Genomic DNA, 14,369 nt, shown 5'->3' on the forward strand with positions numbered 1-14,369 from the left:
AAAAACCCCATGTTCCCTGGAGTCACAGGCCCCCCTGGCATCACTGCACGCTCCCCCCAGGGGCCCCCGCCCCACTATTTGAGAAACACTGCTACCTAATTTGCGGCCATGAGAAAGGCTGTTTCACCCTCTGGATGCTTCAGGGAAGCTTTCCTGAAGCCCCGGAATGCAAAAAACCCACCCAACAGACAAACCAGAAGTTCAGAAAACGTACTTATGGTTTGTCTGTTGGGCTATTTTTTGCACTCCAGGACTGCAGGAAGCTTCCCTGAACCCTCTGAAGTGCAAAAAAACAGCACAATGGGCAAACCAGAAGTCAGTTTTTCCGAAATTCCAGTTTGCCCATTTGGCTATTTTTTTCACTTCCCAGGCTCTAATGAGGATTGTGCACATGCACGTGGATGGGCGGATTGTGCGCATGCATGGAGACAGCACAAGGGTATGCATGTATGGGGGAAGAAAGGGGTATGGACGCATGCTAGCACTACCCACACACACCCTTTTGGCATGCAAACTGAAAGAGGTTCACCTTCTGTGTTGTAGACCAACACCTTTAACTGCTTTAACTGCTATAACAAACTGGTTCTCATACCAGAGATCTATTCTTACAAAATACACGTATCTCTGAAACAGTTGGAATATACTTAGAATCAGTAAACATGATAAATATGTAGAAATAAAACTTTACAACTATTTTTAAAAAGTCGAAGGAGATAAATAAGACAGAAAAAAAATTATTGCGGAATCCTTGGTGTTCTTTGATTGTGGTTGATTGCTTGCAGATGTTTCAATAGCCAACTCAATAACTTAATCAGTTACCTAGCTTACATCAGTTATGTAGGTAAAATCACCAAATGGTGATTTTTTTTTAATCCTATGTCAATTCCTCAAGTATATTTCAGCAAATAAACATCAGTTCCCTCTTAAATAGACATTATGATTTCCATATCTATATGAAATACTATAATAAATGCTTTCAAAATTATAGCAATTTATGCAACATATGAAGTTTTATTCTGTGTAGGTATATATGAGTGCTTAATAGTGTGACAGCACAACACCTAAAATCAGATAAAGAAGATAAAGATCAGAAGATAAAGACTTGAGTGAACTGAAGAATCAGTTGTATGTACGTACCTTGTTCAGGATATCTCTTTCCCTCACCAGTTCATCTATAGCCTTCTTATCAATCTCTGCTTGCTTTTTTGCAGCTTCCAGTTCTAAAGTACAAGAAAAAATGATTTATGCGTTTAAATTGTATGGAGAAATGAAACCTAATAGAATTGTTTCATTTTTTAAAGCACTTGTTTCAATGTTTCCAAACCCATACTCTTTAACAATATAACAAAATGTTACAGTGTAGAATGCCTTGTTCAAGACTGGAGCATCTCGCCCTCTTCTGAGATATTTCTTTCAACTCATCATTCACCACCAGTTTTTAATTTCCTTTTTTTTAAAATACATTATCATTTCTTTGCCACGAGGAATCTTCAGTCCAAAGAGTTTGGATGCTCATCAAGAATATCGGAGAGCAGGGCCCTAACCTGTAAAAATGGGGAATTGACCCTACTTAATATGGTGGGAGATGTATACAGAAGAGGGTGTACCTTCAGAGCCATGTATGGTCATGAATTGCATTCAGAAGCCAATTAGTAATCAATACAGCAGTAATACCTGAGTTTATCAAACCATGCTCATCCCTGTCCAGACTATCATATTCTATGCTGGCTGTGGTTTCCAGGTGTTCTTTTTTAAGGACAGCCCCATGTAGAGTTTATAACAGTAGCCCAAACAGAAATGATCAGGGCCCGAGTAACAGTGAGTAGGGCTTTCCAATATAAGAAATGTTGCTGTTGATAAACAAAATATAATGGGGCAAAAGGCTTCCTAGCCACAGGTGTTATCTGCCCTCACATAGAAGCAGTGAGTCTAGAACTCCCAAAACTAGACAACTTCTAGGTAAGGGCGTGTAACTTCCTACAGTTATTAAGCTCACAAAGACACTTCTTGCTGGCCAAATTCAGTCAAAGACTGTTCACCTTCCTCTCAGAACCCATTTCTGTCTTTCTAGGGATGACTTCACACACACACCTTCAATGGGTCTGTAGAAAGGGGTGGGCAGGAGGCACCATAGGGTGGTGAAAATGAAGCTGCATGCGCAGCTCTAGCTGATTGGCAGCAGTCACTTCTGGGATTACCGGGCTCAGCGGTCTTTTTTTCCCTGCTGCTGCTGCTGTTGTCTGCACTCTTCGCTTTTTTCCTCCTTCCTCCTTCCTAGCCTCAGACGTCCCTCTCTCCTGCCTGGCTCTCCTCCAGCCTCATGCGGCCACCTCCTGAGGCCAGGAAGGAGGAAAGAGGAAAAAAGCAGGGAGCAGCAGCAGGGGAAAAAAGGAGAGCCAAAGCCTTTTCATCTCAGCTGCGGGCGAGTGAGGGCTTCACGAGGGCTTTGCGTGGGGAAAAATACTTTGGTGCAGTCTTTTTTAAAGTCCTTTCTCTCAGTGGTGGGAGAGGGAGTGGAGCTTCTCCCACTGTCGAGAGGAAGGAAGGAAATGGAAGGAAAGGAAAGGAATGGAACAGGGGAAAGGAAAGGAAAGAAAAGAAAGGAAAGTGGAGGAAAGTGGAGGAAAGAAAGGAAAAAGAAAAGAAAGATAGAAAAGGGGGAAGGAGGGAAGGAAGGAAGGAAGAAAGAAAGGAAGAAAGAAAGAAAGAAAGAAAGAAAGAAAGAAAGAAAGAAAGAAAGACAGACAGACTTATGACCACAACTGAGCCTAAAATTTGGTTGCTAACCAAGAGCAAGATTCACCACATTTTGCTCAGTCCACAACATTTCCTAGCTCTAACAGTGATGTGCAAGTTAGGGAAGTACATCTGAAGGCATATGTAATGTTCTAATGTACAGAGGTTATGGTTAAATGTGTGGCAGAAAGCGGACTATGGGTATGTTTTTCCTATCGTGGTAAATAGTATGTGTATAATTTTAGAAGAGATGTGTATGTGTGTGTGTGTGTGTGTGTGTGCACATATAGTAGATAATGTATATTTTTAGTGCCTGTGTGTAATATGTATGTACACATATGGCATATATACATTAAATAGTATATTTTGGACATTCAGTAATAGTATAAATATTATATTTTGGATGTTCAGTAATAGTAAATATCTTGTACAGTGGTACCTCTACCTACAAATGCCTCCACTTATGAACATTTCTAGATAAAAACCAGGTGTTCAAGATTTTTTTGCCTCTTCTCAGGAACTATTTTCCACTTACAATCTCAAGCCTTTGAAACTGTAACCAGAAAAAGCAGGGAGAAGCCTCCATGGGGCCTCTCTAGGAATCTCCTGGGAGGAAACAGGGCCAGAAAAGGTGGGGAGAAGCCTCTGTAGGGCCTCTCTAGGAATCTCCTGGGAGGAAACAGGACCTCCACCCTCCCTATGGTTTCCCCAATTGCAAATATTATTTGCTTTTACATTGATTCCTATGGGAAAAATTGCTTCTTCCTACAAACTTTTCTACTTAAGAACCTGATCATGGAATGAATTGTTTGTAAGTAGAGGTACCATTGTATCTCTTTGAGGCGAGGAGAGGCCAAATCCTTGATGTGAGTGACAGTCAAATTGGCCACCTTTAAGCCAGTCACATGAACTTTAAGCCAAGTCGTCACATGATTATCAAGCCACTTCCATCTGGTCACATGGCCAGCAAGCCACTCCTACCAATCACATGGTTGACAAGCCACTCCTAACCAGTCACATGACCATCAAGCCACACCCATAAAATAAGCCACTCCCACAGTGTGGTAGTAAAATGTTTTGCTCCCTTCATTGTCTGTAGACAAGAGAAATAAACCATGATTACAATGTATTTTTATTTTTAGTTGCATTGGTGTCAATGGAGGTAGAAATGGAGGTCTTCTAAAACAAAAACAAAAAAGCATCTGTGTATAAAAAGTGATTTAAAACAAGCAAATATTAAGAAGCAGGAGGGGATGATTGATTTTATCTGAATACAAGTAATCCAGATCAGGCCGTCATATATTCACATTTCAATAAGTAGAAAGAGAAACTGGAGCAGAACCATACAAAAAAGATTGTTTTTACCCTTTTCCAGTCCAGCTATCTGATTTTTAAGGGTGTCTCTTTCAGCTTCTGCCTGTATTTTGTTCTCCTCTACAACACGTAATTTTCGCTGCATTACTTCTCTCATTTTGGATACCTTTCCAATCTCCTGACGCATCTGAGACACTTCATCTTCTCTTGCCTAGGAAAGACAAGTGAATAAGAACAGCGATATAACAATTAATGCAAATTCTATCATATCCTTTTACTACTTTCTACAGCTGGAAAATTGGGAAAAAAATATTAAATCACAATATTATAATAAACTTCCAAAACTATCTAAGGCATAACTTGCATCCCTCATACTTTCTTTTCAGATTTTTTTTCTTATTTAAACAAAGAAACAAAACCCTGAACTCATGACCTTATAACACAGGAAACCTTTGTCACTACATCTAGCAATACTTACCTAGGGACAACTGGAAATAACTGCTAGACATTATTTTTTTCTGTTTAGCTTTCTTTAGCATCTTCACTACTAAGTTAAATAATTACAGTAAAAGAAAGGCCTGGGACAAATCAGGATGCGGTTCTAAATATCAACCTTGCAACAGATCCTATTTAACCTAAGGCCTATTTCTGAGGGACGCATTCATAAGATCATGCTACCAACCACTAAAAAATTGAAATTATGTTTTTTTATGTGCATGAGTTTATAATGTGCCAAATTAAATATCTACATTTCCCCATCCTATTGACCCCTAAACACATGCCTGCATTTAAAACCAAAGCTGAATAGGTGTGTATATGCTCATGGTACAATTTTCAACACCTCCTCAAAATATCTTTGAGTGAAGGGACATTGGCAGATGACACAAGGTGCTTTGGGTAGGTGCTTTGGGTAAGCATGGGCATGCTGTCAGTACCTTAATTTGAACAGATTTTCTTGGATTAAATATTGACTATCCTAGATGATGAAATACCAATCAACACATTCTTGATAGATTAGAATGAAGGCTGAAAATAACAGAATCAAAATTCACAAAGGCAAAGTTCTTTGCATAGGGAAAAGAAAACAAATGTACAATTGTGATGAACACTAATTGATAACAGTAATTGTTATAAAAAGTTTAGGATGCTACCATAGTTGACCACAAATTGAGTATGTTTCCTCGTTAATGTTCTCTTCATCACTGAGTCCACAAAAATTATGTCATGATTCTTTGTATTGCCTCCATAGCCAATCTTTACTATGCCTCAGCAATGAAAATGAAGGGTAATGCTATGCATATACAGTGGTACCTCATGATACGAACTTAATTGGTTCCAGGAGGAGGTTCGTAAGGTGAAAAGTTCGTAAGACGAAACAATGTTTCCCATAGGAATCAATGTAAAAGCAAATAATGCGTGCAAATTCTTCAGGAAAATCCCAAACTTTAGAAGGGAGGCAAACAGAGGACAGGGAGGAGCAGCTAAAGGGGGCGGGTGGAAGAAGCAAGGCTAGACTAAAGGGTGAGTGGGAAGGAAGAAAGGCAAGGGAGGCACCCCTCCCTTTTCTTTCTTCAAAAGACACCCTTTCAGTACCTGTGCAAGCACACTGTTCTCCTACTTTTTAAAATGCAAACTCTTTCTCCCTCCAAGCCGCCCCTCCCTTTTCTTTCTTCAAAAAAGGAAAAGAAAAGGAACCCCTTCATCCCAGCAGCAGCGGCTTGGGTTCATAAGGTGAAAATAGTTCGGAAGAAGAGGCAAAAAAATCTTAAACACCGAGTTTGTATCTCGAACAGTTCGTTAGAAGAGGCGTTCGTAAGATGAGGTACCACTGTAGATCTATTATGAGTTAGTTTTCATGGTTTCCTTAATTTCCTTTTCCTCCCCACCAAGCATATCTACCAGCAGGAAACTAAGCATGAATCATCCTTCATAATTTATATTAAAGTAGAATTGGGGGCTTCTAGAATCTCTCTTCAATTTAATCCAATCCCACCTTGCACTCACCAACCAATCAAGCAAAAGAGGTTAATTCACACATACATATAAACAAATACTATTTGTTGGAAAGGCACCAATATGTAATTTTTTGTTAGAGTAGATAAAATAGTACAGTATTGACGAATGGTAGTATAATGAGTTTCATTTTGGAAAGAGATTGTCCAATGTTTTCAGACATTCACAATTCCAATACAGATCTACCGTCCACCCGTCCACCTTTTCCTCTCTTTTATTCTTCTCTTCTCTTTCTTTCTTTTTCTTTCTTTTTATTTCTGTATGTCTGTATGTTTGTCGACTTGTCTGTTTGTTTGTTTCTGTTTACTGTTAAATGCATATTGTCTAGACCATAATTTGACATGTAATTATTGTTCTTAATCTCCCAATTACTCAATTCTCTTATTTTTTTTCCTTTTCCTTGTATCTTGACATGTCTATATTGTTAATTGTAATTAAATGTATTTATTGTATTTATCTTTGTAAATAAAAACTTTATTAAAAAAAACATTTTGGATAAAAAAAAGAATAGTACTAAATAAAAACAAGAAAAGGTTAGAGACCAACATGGAATAGAAAAGACATAGTAATTTAAAGAGCAACTTTCAAAAAACTCTATGCATGTGTTATTGCAAACAATTCTTATACATGCTTACATTCAAGATCAAAGTAGACACATTGATTTTGTGGATTCATATTTCTGTTGTGTAAACAGCAGCTTACAGAGGAGAAAAAGAAGAAATGCTTTTCTTTACACTCACGTTTTTCTAAACCTATTCTTTGAATTTCAACAATAATCTTAGTGCCAAATATAAAATAGAAATATATGAACTGCAAATACTAATAATCCTTAATGGATTATAATTTCAGAATTGGCATTAATTCTGCATGTTGCCCTGAACTTACTCTCAGTTCAGCGGTTTTCTGCTGATTCTCCTGCATTAGTTGTTCAATGGCTAAACTGTGCTGCTCATTCTCCAGCTGAAGCTTGGTATTTCTTGCTGTAGATTGTTCCAGTTCTTTCGTGGCTCTTTCATTCAGAATCTGCAAGATTATGGCATAAAGAAGTTAATTTCTTTGTAATAAGATTTTGTGGTAAACTCAGTTTGCTTCTGGATATTACTTGGTACTTATTACCATAACAATAATCTAACATCTGAAAACATTGAAAATTGTTCGGAAACTTCAGATCGTGCAATCATGGGCTACACCAACACTCCACAGTCTGCATTGGTTGCCGATCAGTTTCCGGTCACAATTCAAAGTGTTGGTTATGACCTATAAAGCCCTTCATGGCACCAGACCAGATTACCTCAGGGACCGCCTTCTGCGGCATGAATCCCAGCGACCAGTTAGGTCCCACAGAGTGGGTATTCTCCGGGTCCCATCAACTAAACAATGCCACTTGGCAGGACCCAGGGGAAGAGCCTTCTCTGTGGTGACCCCGGCCCTCTGGAACCAACTCCCCCCAGAGATTAGAATTGCCCCCACCCTCTCCTTGCCTTTCGTAAGCTACTTAAAACCCACCTCTGCCGCCAGGCATGGGGGAATTAAGATTCCTTTTCCCCCTAGGCCTTTACAATAGTATGCATGGTATGTTTGTATGTATGCTTGGTTTTTTATATTAAGGGGTTTTTAATTCGCTTTTAGTATTGGATTATTATTGTACACTGTTTATGATTGCTGTTAGCCGCCCCGAGTTTTCGGAGAGGGGCGGCATATAAATCCAATAAATAAAATAAAATAAAATAAAATAAATAAATAAATAAATAAATAAATAAATAGAAAAGATATGTGATAATTGCTTGACAGCTGTAGTAGGAATGCAACTTCTAACAAGTAACACTGTGGGTGTAATTCTTTTTCTAGGATCAGTTGAAAGATAAATATTATAATGACAGTTTGCCATCTGGGAGACAAAGTGTACATTTTCTGTAATTATTAACAGGATAGCCAAATTGTTTTAATCAGTAGTATTCAAAAGGAAGTATGAATTTTAGCTACTCCTATATTAATGAAAAAAAGTTTGTTGGTCACAGTAGAGGACCTTCTTTATCGTTGCAAATATATCCCAGGTCCAGTTGCATCCGATTCAATTAGGATGCAGGAATTCAGAAATTTTAACATATGATAATGGCCACAAATATTTTTAAAAGACCTAGAAAAAATATTAGCAATAGAATCATGGTATGTTATAATGGCTTAACACCACCTGTTAAATCAAATCTTGGTTCCTGAAGTGGGGGAAAAAACATCTTCACACAGTTATTGCCCTCATATTTTATTGTGGGATTTTTATTGTGGCAATTTGTTAAGCAATAGGGAAAAACAGGAAGGTAGAATTAAATGGGCATTGACTCAGCAAAGTAGTTTTTTTTTAATTTTATGGTACTCACATTCCTAGTTTTTCCTCCCATCATTAATTCAACTTTACTGAAAATAGCCTCGTGCAGCCCCTGGAATGTGACACTTTGCTGCTGGGTGCGGAGTGGAGCCTCCAGGAGCCCCTCGCGAGGATTCCCCAAGAGAGAGAGAGAGAGACGGAGGCCGAGAGACAAGAGGTAAAGAGAGAGAGGATGGAAGTGAGGAACAATGTGTGCATGCAGGGAATCCTCCTAGCAAGGGGCTCCCGGAAGCTCCACTCCGCACCACCAGCAACTCGCGATGCACTGAGTCCACGAAAGGTGAACCGCAAAGTGGGGAGGGATTACTGTATTGTCATTCAATGCCTGAAAACAATAGTATCAAAACCGACTTACCGATATCACCCAGAATTTTTAAATAGATCTTTGCATTAATTTTATAAGGCATAATGAGACAGTTTCCCTTTATTGAAAATAAACTGTTTGGTTTCACTGAAACAATTCTACTGAATTAATAATTTTCTTTGTCACCTGAATGACTCAGATTTCCCAAAATCGTTCCTTCAAAAAAAGCTAGGTTACAATTACCAAAGTTCTTTTTCTGCTGACTAAAAATATTCCCATAAGGTTTTTGCAGCATAGGGGGGAAACAGCCTGGGGGGGGGGGGGTATCAATGAATTTCAGATGATGGTTTTAAGTCTGGGGCAGAAAAACACAAGGAAATTATATTTGATTTTTTAAAAAGAAATATATTGATATCTTACAAGATTACCTGCTTACAAGTGGGGGCAGCATTTCAACTGATTTTTTTTCACCACTATCATTTCCTAAAGCCAATGTGGGTGAACCCACATACAAATACTGAAATTTCTGGAATGTTTCTATCCATGTTTCAATTATTATTTTCTGAAGTTAGACATTCCTATTATGTTTTAAAGGTGGTCTTGGTCTAAGAACTTAAAATATGTGTCAACTAGAATTTTTAAAAATACCTTTTGTTCCTTCAGCTGCTGTTCACATTTCAGGAGTTCCTCCTTGCTTTTATTTAAACCCTGCTGCATTGTCTTTATTTCAGTCACTTTGTACTCTAATTCATTTTGAAATTGTTTCAGTTCTCTTTCCATTTTTTCTTTCTTTCTCGTCTCCCGTGAAGCCTCATTTTGACGCATCTGGATTTCCTGATGGAGCTATAACAGAACCAAGCACCAAAATTCTAAGAAAAAAAATCCATGCTACATTAACCTGTTAAAATATCTTAACCAGACTCGTTATTTCCTGATAATTTTATATCATAAAATGTTTATAAAATTTGCCAATTTTGAGTCCCATGCTAGTTACAGGTCACAGATGTTAGACACATTCTATAAATTAACCCCATTGATATACCTTAATTCAAAAATAGTTGTACTGTGATGCTCTTGTTGCACCCAGTTGAAAGTTACAGGAATTAGAATTTTAGTACCATATGAAGTAGATTAGAAATGAACAGGGTAACAGGGTGAGCTCCTCCTCCAGTCAGGAATGGGAGTTGTGTACACAAGTCATAAACTTGCCAAGTTTGAATACCTTTACCCCTTTAATCCCTAAACCAGGGGTCTTCCAAATTTGCCAGCTTTAAGACTAGTAGACTCCAACTCCCAGAGTTCCTCCTCCAGTCATGTTAGATTGGATAATTAGAAGGCAAAAACACCTCAGGTTTTGCAGAAAATGGGGCATTTTTCACTCGGGTTGTTTTGCAAAAATGGTGCGGGGAAGGGGTCTGGATAGCCTGCAGGCAGCTCTTAGGGATTGGGGGGAGGCAAAAATCCCTCCATTTTTGTTAAAAAACAGACCAAAAAAATGCCCGTTTTTCACAAAAATGGAGGCATTTGTGCCTTTCCCCAGTCCCCAAGAGCTGTCTACAGGCTGTTCAGATCCCTTCCCCACACCATTTTTGCAAAAACAGTGGCATTTTTGTCATTCCCTAGCACCCAAGAGCTCTCTGCAGGCGGGTGGGGGCGTGATGTCAGGACAGCAAAAATGGCTGCATTCGGTGTATTAGACACAACGATATTTCCACACACACAAAAAGGAAGTGCCTTACAGAACACAAATAATTCACAGAAACAGGGCATTGCCCTATACTTGACATCCTCCAACAGAACTGCCAGGAAAAAAACTAAGGGAAATGAAACAACAATTATGAGCTAATAAAGTAAAATGCAAAGACCGAATAGCTATCTAGTCAAAACAACGAGTGTAGCGATTACACAGACCTGAGCAATAGTAGATTCTGCTTCAAGTTTTGTCTTATCTGCCTCCTGCTGTTGATCTGCCATACTTGTTACACTGTCACGTAACTTTACAACTTCTGCCAAAAGCTGGTCTCTCTCTTTTGTAACTTCTTCTTTAAATTTTAACAACTCCCGCAAGCTGAAAGAAAACAAATCTATATTCTGAGTTGAAGTTTCTTAGAAAATAATTAGGTAGCAAAATTTGTTGGCATATTACTCCCCACCCCAATTGTTAATTAAATTACATATGTGATGCAGTTACTAAAAACATCCATATTGTACAAGGAATATTTTAAATGATTTCTTCAACACATCTGGAAACTTTCCTATATCCACTTTCGGCACTACTATGGATAACTTGGCCTGTTTATGGAACATGATAATCATTCGTTCAGTTTACTTTGTTTCTTTACACAGTATAATGTTGAGTCCTTTGGTTTCATGGGGAAGTAAGGCTAATGAAGCAAAAGAAGTGCTCATTTGAGCAAAAATGGAGAAAATCTCAAATGAATCGGACTGACCATAAAAAAGGCAGTGAAGAATTTATCCACAGTCAAAACAGATTTGTGTTGTTTCTTCTGCACTGTGTTTTGGCAGGAGCGATACCACATGGTTAGGAAACAAGGATAGTTGTTGTCTTGCTGTGAGCAGTTTCATTTTATGTACATAGCAGGTGATTGCAACTGCTAGGATTTGGATTCTATTGTCAGGTAGGGTATAGTTTCAATAAGGCACTACTTCTCTTTATAGAGGAAAAATTTGATTATTGTCTATTTAATTATGTCACCCCCTATTTATGGTCTCAAATAGCATAGTTTACAAACAGGTTTAACTTTCAAATCTTTACCTATTCTAAGCAGTGGTGGGCTACTAGCTGGAACGCATAATTTGGCTCGCCTCCGTGGCTCTGGAAGTCCCATGAGTTTGAGCGGAGTTATGCTAGTGTGCCCATGCAGGTAGAGAAATCATGCATGGTGCGCCCGTATTCCAGCGAGGTGCGCGGAAGCAAAAAACCTCACAACACAGGCTCATCTGCATTTCCGTGCTCAATTTCGCTACCTGCACAGGCACAGCAGCATAACTCGGCTAGAACTGATTCTAAGCATGTAAAATGCAAAGTTTTTAATACATAAATCTAAAACAAGGACATTTTCATAATATGCATAAATTAATACATATAGCTTCCATAAAAAGACGACCTCATGGATGACAATCTTTTCTCATCTCTCATAGGCCCAACTTACTTGTGCTCTTGACCCAATGACAATCCAGATCCTTGTTCTACTAATTTAGTTAAGTTCAAAATTTCCTCCTTAAGAGACATGATGGTTTCTTTCGCTTTCTGTTCTTTCTCATATGCGGCATCCACCATTTTCCAAGCTTTTTCGATCTCCTATTGTTGTTAGAGTAACAGTTACACATCATATGGTATTTAGCTTGAAAATTATAACCATCTTTAACTTTCATTTTAAATAATTTCATATTTGGATTTCCATAATAGCTATAGCAGCAGTAATACTATTCAACATTCCATACTAATACATTTTTAAATTTTAATTTATTTATATCAAACTATGAGTTTTACCTAAAATCCATTGGAACAGAGTTTTTAAGGGTATGAAATAGCCAAACATATAAAAACTCTGTACTATACTAGGAAAGATTTAAGCCAGTGATGGCGAACCTATGGCATAGGTCGTTGCCCTAGCTCAGCTCCAACGTGCATGTGGGTGCCAGCCAACTGATTTTTGGCAAAGGCTCTGGAGGGCATTTTAGCTTTCAGAGAGCCTCCGGGGGAGATGGGGGAGAGCATTTTTACCCTTCCCCAGCTCCAGGGAAGACTTTTGAGCCTGGGGATGGCAAAACACAAGCCTACGGGACCCACCAGAAGTTGGGAAACAGGCCATTGGTGGCCTCCAGTGGACCTCCAGGGGGCGAGCTACTTTTATCCTCTCCAAGCATTGAATTATGGGTGTGGGCACTCGTGAGTGTGCGATAGCATACAGACATGCTCTTTTGGCACCCGAGGGAAAAAAGGTTCACCATCACTGATTTAAGCTATCTCAGCAATTACATACAGGGTTGACTAACAAAGGATGCAAGCAACAACACAGAAGCAATATCCCACTAAATATACCACTGAGTTGCTTCCTCGTCAATTTAGTACAATCAGGAATGGATTTTAATTATTTTGGGGTTTTTTTATTCAGTTGATTTTTGGTCTGTTTAAACAAGGTCATCCTGTATTTATGGCCTTATGCTACATTGCCTGCTATGCCTCACAGCTCTATTTCACTATCTACCTTGAGGGAAAGCAGCTTGAGAATAACATTATAAGGAAAAATAAAGAGACTTGATAACAGCTCACAACATCTGTTTTAATGATTTTAAGGTGAAATAAACACTATTTTTTTCTAAGGTTTGTTCATTGAACATACTCAGCAAGCGATAAGAGGTAGTGAATGACTATGGTTGAATATATGAATGTTGCTATAGGAATCAGTTGCTGTCTTAATTGGGTAGATGCAAAACAAATCAAAGGAACTCCTGACAATTCAATGCCATTCCAAACTTGCTTGGAATCTGCAAATACTGAGGATGAAGAGTTTGGGGAAGGGGGGAAACCTACTGTGTTTAGAGCATCTTCAGGATGCTTCCCAAATGAAATAAACAGGGAACTAACAGAACTCCATAAATCTTCAATTAGTGTTTTGTAATGCAAAATCCTTATTTGAAGTATCCCATTCTTGATTATCTTTAACTCAGTATTATAGTGGATTCTGTAAATTAATATGTATTTTACTTGTATTTTTATTTTATTTATCAAATTTTTTAAACCTCCTATCTCCCCCAGAGAACGACTCGAGGTGGTTTACAAGTAAAACATTTAAAAATAAGCCTGTATACAAAATTTACAATTTAAAACGGCAAGTATGGCTTAAAATTAATATTAAAAATTAATTAAAAGGTGGAGGGCAATATTCTTTAATAGATTGCTTTATATTTGTTAATCAAGATCATGTTTTACTTTACCCTTTTCAGTGATGTTATTGTTGTCTGGTCATCCTGAGAGAGCTTTAGAGCAGTGGCCACTTTAGCCGAATTGACCACAATCTCTGCATTCAGTTCCCTGCATTTTGCCATAAGTCGCTTTTCATTCTCATAGGACTTTTTTAGCACTGCATGGAGCTTCTCGTATTCCACACGAAATCTCTCCAGGCTTTGATCTCCTGTAAGTTCACTGATGACTTCCTGGAATTCCTTCTCCAAAGCTTCAAAGACATTTTCTTCTATTACAGGCCTATCAAACTTTTCCTGTATAAGAGGAAAGCAAAACTATTATATCCTAACCAAAAATATCTTGATCTGAATGTGACGTATGTGGGATTATGTATTCTCTGTGGTTATGGAAATTCTGCTCTAATCTAATAAGGGGCGTACATAAGTGCACTGGTGTGCCTTTCGTCCCCTGTTCAATTGTCTTTCCTTTCTCTCACTTATCATATATATTCTCTTTCTTTCATATATCCTCTCCTCTAAGTTCACTTTTATCCTTATATATATTACTACATGTCTATTTTTCTTCCTATGTATTTGTGTATTGGACAAATGAATAAATAAATAAAATAAATAAATAAATAATGTTTTAAAAATTTTGTTTTAAACTTCTGCCTTTAAATAAATATTTGG

The 14,369-nt window shown here is 38.1% G+C and overlaps 1 protein-coding gene across 1 annotated transcript in view; it reads right to left on the reverse strand.

The window, feature by feature from the left end:
• Positions 1-14,369, reverse strand: part of CFAP58 (cilia and flagella associated protein 58) — a 79,339-nt gene that overhangs the window by 55,020 nt on the left and 9,950 nt on the right. The window contains exons 2-8 of the mRNA XM_070752803.1: positions 13,713-13,994; positions 11,924-12,072; positions 10,662-10,818; positions 9,399-9,593; positions 6,949-7,086; positions 4,102-4,261; positions 1,138-1,220 (exon numbers count right to left, since the gene is read on the reverse strand). Of these exons, the coding sequence (XP_070608904.1) occupies positions 1,138-1,220; positions 4,102-4,261; positions 6,949-7,086; positions 9,399-9,593; positions 10,662-10,818; positions 11,924-12,072; positions 13,713-13,994 (1,164 nt within the window). The remainder of the gene's footprint in view (positions 1-1,137; positions 1,221-4,101; positions 4,262-6,948; positions 7,087-9,398; positions 9,594-10,661; positions 10,819-11,923; positions 12,073-13,712; positions 13,995-14,369) is intronic.

Source organism: Erythrolamprus reginae, chromosome 5 (assembly GCF_031021105.1).
Source record: "Erythrolamprus reginae isolate rEryReg1 chromosome 5, rEryReg1.hap1, whole genome shotgun sequence".
In the NCBI taxonomy this organism is placed as follows: domain Eukaryota; kingdom Metazoa; phylum Chordata; class Lepidosauria; order Squamata; family Dipsadidae; genus Erythrolamprus; species Erythrolamprus reginae.